Source organism: Metschnikowia bicuspidata (assembly GCF_001664035.1).
Source record: "Metschnikowia bicuspidata var. bicuspidata NRRL YB-4993 chromosome Unknown METBIscaffold_4, whole genome shotgun sequence".
NCBI classification, from domain to species: domain Eukaryota; kingdom Fungi; phylum Ascomycota; class Pichiomycetes; order Serinales; family Metschnikowiaceae; genus Metschnikowia; species Metschnikowia bicuspidata.
This window is the reverse complement of record NW_017387734.1, coordinates 350,049-360,629: the sequence shown is the minus strand read 5'-3', so window position 1 is coordinate 360,629 and position 10,581 is coordinate 350,049. Positions and strand designations below refer to the sequence as shown.

The 10,581-nt window shown below is 49.7% G+C and overlaps 5 protein-coding genes across 5 annotated transcripts; 4 read left to right on the top strand and 1 right to left on the bottom strand.

Moving 5' to 3' along the window:
- Positions 1-4,150: 4,150 nt before the first annotated feature.
- Positions 4,151-5,089, top strand: METBIDRAFT_44099 (histidinol-phosphatase; the record flags this gene model as incomplete). Its single annotated transcript, XM_018857740.1, has 1 exon — positions 4,151-5,089. The coding sequence occupies one exon, from the start codon at positions 4,151-4,153 to the stop codon at positions 5,087-5,089; it is 939 nt and encodes a 312-aa protein (XP_018710823.1).
- An 80-nt stretch (positions 5,090-5,169) lies between these two features.
- METBIDRAFT_43893 (proline--tRNA ligase) lies at positions 5,170-7,245 on the bottom strand (the record flags this gene model as incomplete). Its single annotated transcript, XM_018857713.1, has 1 exon — positions 5,170-7,245. The coding sequence occupies one exon, from the start codon at positions 7,243-7,245 to the stop codon at positions 5,170-5,172; it is 2,076 nt and encodes a 691-aa protein (XP_018710822.1).
- Positions 7,246-7,572: 327 nt separating this feature from the next.
- METBIDRAFT_195848 (uncharacterized protein) lies at positions 7,573-8,379 on the top strand. Its single transcript, XM_018854874.1, has one exon. It carries the CDS (start codon positions 7,723-7,725, stop codon positions 8,182-8,184), a length of 462 nt encoding a protein of 153 aa, XP_018710821.1. The 5' UTR covers positions 7,573-7,722; the 3' UTR covers positions 8,185-8,379.
- Positions 8,380-8,705: 326 nt separating this feature from the next.
- METBIDRAFT_195843 (uncharacterized protein) lies at positions 8,706-10,071 on the top strand. Its single transcript, XM_018854873.1, has one exon. The coding sequence runs from the start codon at positions 8,803-8,805 to the stop codon at positions 9,850-9,852; it is 1,050 nt and encodes a 349-aa protein (XP_018710820.1). The 5' UTR covers positions 8,706-8,802; the 3' UTR covers positions 9,853-10,071.
- Positions 9,837-10,135, top strand: METBIDRAFT_32313 (uncharacterized protein). Its single transcript, XM_018856026.1, has one exon. The coding sequence runs from the start codon at positions 9,854-9,856 to the stop codon at positions 10,085-10,087; it is 234 nt and encodes a 77-aa protein (XP_018710819.1). The 5' UTR covers positions 9,837-9,853; the 3' UTR covers positions 10,088-10,135.
- Positions 10,136-10,581: the final 446 nt, after the last annotated feature.

The window sequence follows — 10,581 nt, the reverse complement described above, 5'->3', positions numbered from 1 at the left end:
GGATACGATTTCCTGAGGGTCCGGCCATGGTTCTTTTTTTTTATGGAAACATCATATTATAGGGTGCCCCTGGGGAGACCCTCCATTGTTAATTATAAAGAGAGAGTCTAATAGATCGCACCATTGTCTCCGGCGAGAAGGCGCGAGCACCAACTAGCGAAATCGCCCAAGGAGGATGTGTCTTCTTGAAACGACAACTACCACGATAAACAACTAAATGTCTTTGCCCGCAGCATATCTTTCCCTCGTAAGTTTCGGCACTGGCTCATTAAATCCGTTCTGCTTGATTCTTGCGTTGGTATGGACCTCCATTTCTTTGTTGGCGTCATCCGATACGTGGAGCCCCAGAGCGAGCCCATTGAATGCGGAAATATCATTGCCAATCATATGGGTACACCACAAGCCCGTGAACAGAGTTTTCGTTTTTCTCGGAAACAACATTTATGTTTTACTCATCGAAAAAAAAAGAGACAAAAAAATATTATATCATAGGGTGCCACTGGAGGGATACTAACAACTATAAAGAGAGAGTCTATAATAGGTGCCACCATTGGCTTCGGTAGGAAGGCGCGAGCACCATTTCATGGAGTCTGCCCATGATTAATGTCACCACTTGGGTAAATTAACTAAGTGTCTACCCGTAGGACATTTTTGCTGAATTTCTAGACCATAGTTCATATTCGGTCTCGCTTTTATGAAAAACCATCATATTATAGCGTGTCACTAGGGGGAGACCCGGCCGTTGGTAATTATGAAGTGATAGTTTGATCGATCGCAGTTGGCTCCGGCGGGAAGGCGCGGGATGAGTCTACCCATAGCCAATGTCACCACTTGAGTAAATTAACTAAATGTCGTGTCATCCCGTAGGAGATGTTCTCCTGAGGGCCGTGAGCATAGTGCCTCCATTGCATTTCTGGGCTGTCCCTAGCTACGTTGAGGAGGGGATACAATGTGGGCGCTCTTCAAAGGTTTTCTATCCATGTCTCTTTGATCAGCTACGAGTTACTTCCTATTAGGTGCTACTGACGAGGTGTTGAGTAGGGGTTATTAACTGGGTGCTATTCTCTAGGTGTTACTACTGGGTGCTATTCATTAGGTATCATACCGGAGGTTATTGACTGGGTTTTATGAACTAGGTGATACATGTTAATATTGGGTTTTATTGACTAAGTATCATTAATTAGGTGATATTTACTCGGTGATATTGCCCGGTTGATATTAACCAGGTGCTTCTACTAGGTATTATTCCTAGTAGGTGTTATGAAATAGGTGTTGCTTACTAGGTCTCATTATTTGGGTTATGTTCACTTGGTGATATCTCCTGGGTGCTATTGACTAGGTGCTGTCACTGGACTCTTAGATGATATTGACTAGGTGATATTGACTAGGTAATATTGACTAGGTAATATTGACTAGGTGATAGTGACTGGGCACTATTAGCTACGTACTTCTCACTAGGTTCTATTAACTAGGTGTCTTTGACCAGGTGTTATAAGTAGGTGTTGTTAACCTAGTGTTTAAGCCTTATGTCATGATTTGGATCTTTTTTCAAGAATTCATCATATTATACGGTGTTACTGGAGAGATAAGACCCCATCACTAACGAAGACCTAAAGAAAAAATCTAGGATAGATCATTGGCTCAGGTAATAAGGCGCGAGCACCATCTAACGAAATCTCCCATAGAGGATGTGCCCTCTCGAAAAGACGTCTACCATAATCAATGTCACAACTTGAATAAATTAGTTAGATGTCATCTTCCCATATTATATGTTCTCCTGAGGGCCGTGACCATAGTTCATTTGACAAGGCGACAAGACGTACGTTTTCTTTGCCTCCTGGTCTCTAATCAAATACTCTGCAATCGACTCACAAACCAATAAAGGCTTCTTGGATATCAAAAGAAGTATACAGATGAGCTATCATCTCTTTGCGTGTATTGGAACTTGAAAGCCGAACTTTTGCCACCAGAAATGCACAATCTTTTTTATTGTAGAGGTGGGTCAATCTCTGTTCAATATAGCGTTTCAAAAACAACCTGCATTCGAATTGTTACTCCCCAATTTCTTCGTCATGAAAAGAAACATAGAAGCCGTGGCTGAATAGATGAATGGCGGTGAGATCATTTTGTACCAGCCATTCTTGTTTGGCAGAAAATGAAAAAGACGGGGAGGGCGCCGGGACTCCTTTGGCCCATGCAGTGAGAGCGGCGGTATAGGTTATCAGTACTTGAAAAGGATAGTATTGAGCAGACGGGCGGGGACTGACGACTCTGCCACGTGGCTCATCGGGCCAGTAATGGGTTGATGGACGCTTTTTATAAATGGTTCATAGATGGTTTGGTGAATGGCTTGATGGATGGCCTGATGGATGGCTTTAATAAATGGTTTCTCGAATGGTATGATCAATGGTTTGGTGAATGGTTTGATCGATGGTTTGATGGACGGATCCAATAATTCGCCTGATCTAATATTTTATACAGGGCTGAAAATTGTTAGGAAACACTTCAGTAACGACTATAATTTTGGTTGAATAGATGTCTTTAAAATGGCTATACAAAAGCTACTAGATGGCTACAGTAAGGTCTTCATTATCTGCACTTTTAAGAGAAAGTACATGTTGAGCAAGAGGCGACGTGGTGGTATTGGCGACTTTGCCACGGCTGGTCGGGGCAAGAATGGTTGATGAGCGGTATTAATAAATGGTAAGAGATGGTCTGATAATTGGTTTCGTGGATGATATATTGGACGATTCTTACACCGTGCTGAGAACTGGCATTTATAAATGTTTTATCGATGGTTTTATGGACGGTTTTTTAAATGATATGATCGATGGTTTCATAGAGGCCGAATTGATGCAATAGACTTCAATTGTGACTATAATTGTGGCTCGATCAACTGACTATAAATGGCCATAAAAAATCTTACTAAATGACTACAGAAGGTATATGTCATAAAATCTTCTTCACAGGCTGACTCGTCAGATCGGAGGATTTCTTCAATGTATTTAAAAGCTTTATAATTCACTGAGATGATTCAGATGGGGTTTGTCACCATATGGGAGGATGTAGAAATTTACTAGGATACGAAGCTAAAACACCAAATTATAGTGCATCAGGGAAAAAGCTGTACCAAGAGGCCGCATGCAGCAATATTCATCCGCAGCTGTTTTAAGAAATGGTATGTTTTGTTTTCTGAAATGAAAGCTATATTTTCATCGCGTCCTTTGTAAAACAGCAAAAAGAAAACTCAGACAACGCGTGTTGCAATCTTCTGTATACTTGCTGGAAAATATAAAAACAATTTCTCAAAAAATGAGTGCACATATGTTTTGTGTCTAATGCTGTCGCTATTTTTCAGGAAAGGCTTTGAACAATCAAACTTCAAATCAAGAGAGTCCAGCCGAAACTGAGCATTGGCTTATGATAAGAAAAAGGACGATAACAATCCAGTCCCACTGCACCTGCCTAGATACCCAAAGTGGACTAATAGTGGGGATTTTCTGGTGAGACATAAACCTGCGGCTCATATCCTCGCATTATCGACCACTGACAATCTGTTTCAGATATGAGCGTGTCATTCTTGGTCACCAAAACAGGTTTATAGACCACGGCACCAGAACTACGTCATGTCCGCGCAATGCGCATCAGCAATTGTCCTACATTCTCAATAATAAAATTAGGGCCAAAAACATTTCGCACCACACCCATCATCACAAATATGAAGTCTCGAAAGTCTGGGTGGATTTGATTGTGCAAACACCCTGATGAGCTGACCTCATACATCTTCTCGTCAGCGAGTCAAGGGAGCCATATCTGAAAAAAAAGCCTTAATCAAACACAGAGAAGCCACTAATTCAACTTAGGACACCCATACAGCCAGAATCAGCCGAAAAAACTCAAAACCCTCCATAATAAAAGTCAGGTCACCCTTTTATGCCACCCAAAACTCCCACTGATGCCATCATAACCCCCTCTGATGCCAACCATACAAAACCCTCTGATCTGACTCATGCCTCGCTGCTGATGCACGTCCTGCACCATGCAACACATCTCAACTAATAACCTGTCGTCCAATAAACCTCGTGAATGCCCCAGAAAACCCCCGAAAAACTCCCAAAAAAGGCCACAGAATTACCGGAATCACACCAGCATGCACTCACACCACTCGCACAGCGGCGAGTACATCTCGCATGGGGAAGGCTCTTTGGAAAGCATGGTGGCCACGGCCCAGGCCCGCAAATTCTCCCACTACTGTCTCACCGAACATATGCCCCGGCTTTCCGGCAAATACCTTTACCCCGAGGAAATCGAAAAAAACTATACCGCCGAGAATTTGGACACAGACTTCAGCAAGTATTTGACTCACGCACGCAAAATCCAAACGCGGCTCCGGGATGCCGGCTCGTTGCAAGTGCTTGTGGGTTTCGAGGTCGAGGGCATCGACGGGCCGCATATCCGGGCCGCCAAATCCATTCGCCAGAAAACAGACATGTGCGTCGGGTCCGTGCATTATGTCCACGGAATCCCCATTGATTTCAGTGCCGAGCTCTGGCTCCAGGCACGTGCCGCCTGTGCCGACAACACGTCCCGGTGTCTCTACAAAGATTACTTCGACTTGCAGTACCAAGTTCTCACCGAGCTCCATCCGCACGTGGTGGGCCACTTTGACCTCATCCGGCTTTGCGAGGCAAGCGAGATCGACAGCTCGTCCGGAATCCACATCCGGAGTATCGACATTGAGCAAGACTGGCCGGACGTATGGCAGGCCATCACCAGAAACATCCAGTACGTCGTCTCGTACGGGGGGCTCTTTGAGCTCAACTCGTCGGCAGTGCGCAAAGGCTGGGTGTCGCCGTATCCTCGCCTTGACATAGCGCAGGCCATCAAGCGGCTCGGGGGCATGTTCTGCCTTTCGGACGACGCGCACACCACGGCCCAAGTGGGCCTCAACTACGACAAGGTGTGGGCCTACGTGGTGGACGAACTACGCTTGAGCCACGTGCACCACCTCGAGTTGGACGCGGCGGGCAACACCGTGGTGGTGGCCGACCGGGTCGCCGAGCTCGCGCGGCTGTCCTTCTGGGCATAGTCCCATGGAGGGGTTAGGTATATGTACATTGGAGCCGGAATAGACGCGTCGTAGGAATGCAGGCGGCAGCAGGTGCACGCTCAGTAGGACCGGCCGAACAAGGTGTAGTTGACGGCCATGCGGGCGCACCGCACACACTTCTGGTTCTCCTTCAAGGCGGGCTGGTCGTGGGGGATGCACAAGGACTTGGCGCCCATGGAAGGCGCGCGCTCGTCCTGCTCCTCGTCATCGCCATCGTCCTTCTTTGCGGACGCGTCCTTGATTTCGTCCTCGCACTCGGGCACTCCGCACCACGGCGCCAAGATCACGTTCTTGGCGTTGAGCGTGGGCACGAAGTCCTCCCAGGCCTCCACGGTCACGCGGTGCTGGTCGAACTTGGCGCGCGCGGCCTCCAACAAGCCCTTCTGGATGGTGTCCAAGATTTGCGGGATGCGCGTGGCCAAGTCGTCCAACTTGACGGCGTACTTCTCGTTGGTGTCACGCCTCACCGCGGTGACCAGGCCCGCGGCCAAGTCCTTGGGGCCAAACTCCACGCGCAAGGGCACGCCCTTCAACTCGCTGTCGGCAAACTTCCAGCCGGGAGAGTAGTTGTCTCTGTAGTCGCCCACCACACGCACGCCGGCGTCGGCCAACGCGGCCTCGATCTTCTCGGCGCCGCTGGTGACCTGCTCGCGCTGCTCCGCCGAGGACTTGGCGGTCAAGCCCACGGGGATCACCACGACCTGGGTCTGGGCCACGCGCGGCGGCAACACCAAGCCCTTGTTGTCGGAGTGCGTCATGACCATCACGCCAATGACACGCGTGGACAAGCCCCAGGAGTTCTGCTGCGCAAACACGCGCGGCTGGTCCGCGCCCTCGGGGCTCTCCACGGAAATGTTGAACATGCGCGAGAAGTTGTCGCCCAAGTGGTGCGACGTGGCGCCCTGGATGCCGCGGCCCGTGGCTGCAATGAAGCCCTCCACGGTGGTGGTGAAGTCGGCACCCGCGAACTTCTCGTTCTCGGACTTGACGCCCTTGATCACCGGCACGGCCAACAACTCCTCGTAGATGCTCTTGTAGAGGTCCAAGATCTGCGCCACCTCCTGCTCGGCGCCGGCCTTGGTCAAGTGCGCGGTGTGGCCCTCCTGCCACAAGAACTCACGCGTGCGCAAGAACGGCTGCGGGTGCTTGAACTCCCAGCGCACCACGGAGTTCCACTGGTTCAAGCGCAAGGGCAAGTCGCGGTGCGAGCGGATCCACTTGGCGTAGTACGGGTACATGACGGTTTCCGACGTGGGCCGGATGGCAATGTGCTCGTCCAACTCGGACGAGCCGGCGCGCGTGACCCACGCCACCTCGGGCGCAAAGCCCTCCACGTGGTCCTTCTCCTTCTCGAGCACCTTGGACGACACGAACATGGGGAAGTACGAGTTCTTGACGCCCATCCTGCGGATGCGCTGGTTGAACCAGTCCTGGATCTCCTCCCACACGAAGTACGAGTTGGGGCGCAAGATGTAGCACCCGGACACGTCGTAGTAGTCCAACATCTCGCCCTTGACCACCACCTGCGAGTACCACGAGGAGAAGTCCTTCTCCTTGTCGACGGTGATGCCAATCAACTTGGCGTCCTCCAACTTGGCGGCCTCCTTGTCTTTTTTGGCCGCGTTTTTGCGCCTGCTGCCACCCGCAGCCGCCACGGCGCCGGGCGCGCCGGCGCCCGCGGCGGCCTCGGCAAAGTCCGCGGGAATCACCTCGATTCCCGTGCTTTCCAAGTGTGCCTTGACGGCGGCCGCCGCCACGCACGCCGTTGCCAGCGCGGTGGCCACCTGCAACACGGAGCCCGCAGGGGCACCCCAGATAGCCGTGTCCACCAAAAGCCGGATGCGGCCGGCGCCCAAGCCGGCGGTTAAGTTGGCAATCAGCACCTCCTTGGCGGACGTCTGGAAGAACTGCTGCACCAAGTCGTCGGAGGCCAAGCGCGGCTCCTTGACGCCCGCGAGGCGGGCCACGGCGCCCAGGGGCGTGGCGGTGGCAGCAAGCGCAAAAACAACCACGGGCACGGGGGTGGCGGTCTTGGCGGTTTTGGGCTTGAACACGAGGGTCTTGGTGGCGAGCGCGGCCTCGCACGTGGGCACGGTGGCCACCAGGAGGGCGGCCAAGGATTGTTCGAGGTCCATTGCGTGTTTTTGGCGGGGGCGGCTTTTTTTTTGGGGGCGGAACTGGTGGGTTCGAAGCGTGGAAGAAGAGATGGAGGAAGTTGAGCGTAGAGAATTTGGTGGGTTTCGCGGTGGAGGAAAAAAGGGCCGTGCGCGCAGGACTGGCCTGGGGCCAGGCGAGGAACCCATGATTTGCATGGGGGGTGTTTTGGCTGGGGCTGGCCGTGGGCGTGTCTTTCATTGAGGCACGCTGGCTGTATTTTCTGGATGTATTTTCTGGATGCATTTTCTGGATGCATTTTCTGGATGCATTTTCTGGATTTATTTTCTGGATTTATTTTCTGGATGTTCCGGGTTTTTGGTGCTGTTCTGGAGACCCTTGGCAGTGCTCTTGGGTGCAGGTCTGGGATGGGGTTTAGAGCCGGTGGGGGCCAGGCACCTCTCCCCATTCACTTAGCACGAGGGCCGTACGCTTTTTTATAGCTTAGATGATTTGGTATGGCTGTGGCTGAAAAGCCGGCACAGCCACGGGAAAAACGCCCACCCGTACCGGGGTCTGCTTGGATATGGCTTGTATGCTTCGGGACACCGTGCTTGCCATTCCAGTTAGAGCAAATTGAGAACGGCGGAACTGTCGTGGCACGTGAATTCGCAAATACCGCCTCCGCAGAGCCCGAGCCACAGTTGCTTTGGAAATCGTGGATTCGGTTTGGATGGCTCATGCGGCCTGGGTGCAATTTCCAAGCGTTCGATGCAGGCTCGGCACCCGATCCAGTGGTGGGTGTTCTTGATATCCGGGCGAAATTTTGGGGTGGGCTGCTGGATGCAGTTCACAGCACGACTCTAGATGAGCCCGGGCCGGTGGCCCAAATATGGCGCTTGGTGCACCTGTTCTGGGCTGCACGATATAATAAATGGTCGGCTTGTCTGCATCATGTTATTGAGTCTTTCAAAAGTTGAGCCGACTTAGACTCAACTCGCTTATATTCTGGCCCCATGTTTATTCATGTGGTGTTCCACGAATCAGGGCGTGCGAGACGAGTGCGCATGCGCTTTCGAATGGGTGCAAATCACCCTCCGGTTGTTCATCTACTTAATCTCGTATATGTGTAAAACACATTTGCAAGTATCGAGCTCTAATTCAATACTTCCGTCGCTCTCTACCCTTTTCTGCAGTGAAGATGAACACAATCATCAGCCGCCTGTTTGACCGACACAAGATTGGCGCACTCATCACTTGTACTGTGATTGCCACAATACTTTTTTTTTCTCCAGAGATTTTCAGCTAAGGCAACGAAAAACACGCTTGGAGGTCAAAAACCCACCCCATGCTGTCGCCAAAATCAGAAGATACAACTGCTACGATGTCGGCTTAGCGAATTGACTCGATATTGACTTGGTGACTTGGTGGCTTGGTGAATTCACACGATGCGCGCGGATCGGGCAGCCCTTTTCGCAGCCGTACGTTGTTAGGCCAGCCGACTGCAAAAAGTCACCTTTACTATATAAACAGGTGTTCGCCCCACCTTTTGCAAACACGCTTCCATCACTCCATTCTTCACGGACAAACGCTTCATCATGATTGCACAAGTGATTTTTTGCTTCAGACTCATCAATTGCGTTTCGGAAATCGCCGGGCTCTGCCTTACGGGCTATTTTCTTGTCGGGCTCCTTCTTGAACTCTCAGTCCAGGCAGAATCTACCACCATGGACTTGAACGTTGTTCAAATCAAAGAATACTACTCTGGCCCCTTTGGGGCTGAACCCGAGATTCAGAATCACAGTGGAAACATCTATGCTGATTTCATCCCTGTTCATATTGTTGCTGCCTCTGCTGCCCCTCATCCCAAATATTCAAAGACCACAGAAACGGACTGCTCTTTTGTCTCCTCTCCATCAAGCGACGGTAGCATTTTGGAATTGTCCGATGGGGACACTGGTGCTTCTTCCGTTCTTTCTTTCAACTCAGACTCTAAGCTTGGCTCCTCGGCAGGTTCTTCTATGAAGCCAGCCGTAGTTGTAGACTACATTGAGACTGATGAGATCAAAAGAACGCGAGGAATATTGATCCCGGACAATAATTCTATTTTCAATGGAGAATCTAAGATCTCCAAAGTAGAAACCACCGCTCTGCTGCCTGCCGCTAACCCAGATATTGACATGGAGTCTGGGTGGCAAGTTCAGGGAAGAAAGCGCCAAAATTGCCACAGGAGGACTGGCACAAAAGTGGAGACAGTTTCGCGGACTTCTGGAAAGAAACTCGCCAGTGGGCCAGAATCTCCTGTCTCCCAATCTTCCCTTTCTAAGAACCCTTTTCTTGTTTTGGCCGACATCGATGAGAACGACTATCAGGAACCACGCCCAAGCAGACCACACAAGAAAGTTCCTGGAAATCTCGAGCTCTCTTCCCTTGAAAACGTGAGTCCTGGTATTTCTGCGGCTATGGATCTGGCTGTGGACAACTACGAGGCTCTGACCAAAAATTCAGTCACCAATTCGATGGATATTGCCTGTGAAACTATTGATGAGAAAGCCCTGGGACTCAGCCAGGATTTGCTTGAGGGATCACCCCCAGACGCGGAAGAGGATCCACATATGGGCTCCAAAAAAAGTCGGAACTACTGTTGAAATGTCTGATACTTTGGTATCTAATATTTCTGATGATGGTTGGAAAGTTCAAGGCAGAAAACGCAGAAATTCCAGGAAAAGACCTGAACGGAGCGTCATTATGGCGACAACAACGGGATCAATCCTGACTGATCAAAAGGGTTCCTTGGGGTCAACCCCATCAATGAAAAATACCTCCTCTAATTTGAATCCTTTCCTGGTGTTGGCTGAAATAAGCGAAGAAGATTTTCAATAAGCCACACCAAGAAGATGTTTATGTCTCGGAAACTGAGACAATTGCTGGCCACTGAATCAATGGACAGCATCGTGCTACTAATTTGTTAGCAACATTCTCGTAGACTGATGATTAACGGTTGAAACAGGCCGTACTTTCTATCTCTTTCGAAACCAAAAATCAAAAAAAAAAATCAAAAAATCAGAAAAAGATCAAAAAAAAAATCAAACATACATCTGTGGGGTCTTTGCCTCTTCGATGTTTTCTTCATTCAAAAGATATATAGCAATAAATATAACTCTACATTTACATTTCACAGGAAAGTCTTGGTGCTGGATCACAAGTAATTTACAGTCTTTCTTATATTCATAAAGTTTGCAAGTGTTGCACCATGCATCAAACTGCAGAAAAACTCTATTGAATAAACCGCCTTCTCGCAACAAAATCATCAGTATAATCGTGCGAATGTTTTTCTTTCAGGTTTTTGATAGTCTTCCTGTGTATGAGATTCCGTC

Coding starts and splice junctions, on each gene's coding strand:
- METBIDRAFT_32313 (XM_018856026.1), top strand. CDS start 9,854: ATGTCTGATACTTTGGTATCTAATATTTCTGATGATGGTTGGAAAGTT.
- METBIDRAFT_195843 (XM_018854873.1), top strand. CDS start 8,803: ATGATTGCACAAGTGATTTTTTGCTTCAGACTCATCAATTGCGTTTCG.
- METBIDRAFT_195848 (XM_018854874.1), top strand. CDS start 7,723: ATGGCTGTGGCTGAAAAGCCGGCACAGCCACGGGAAAAACGCCCACCC.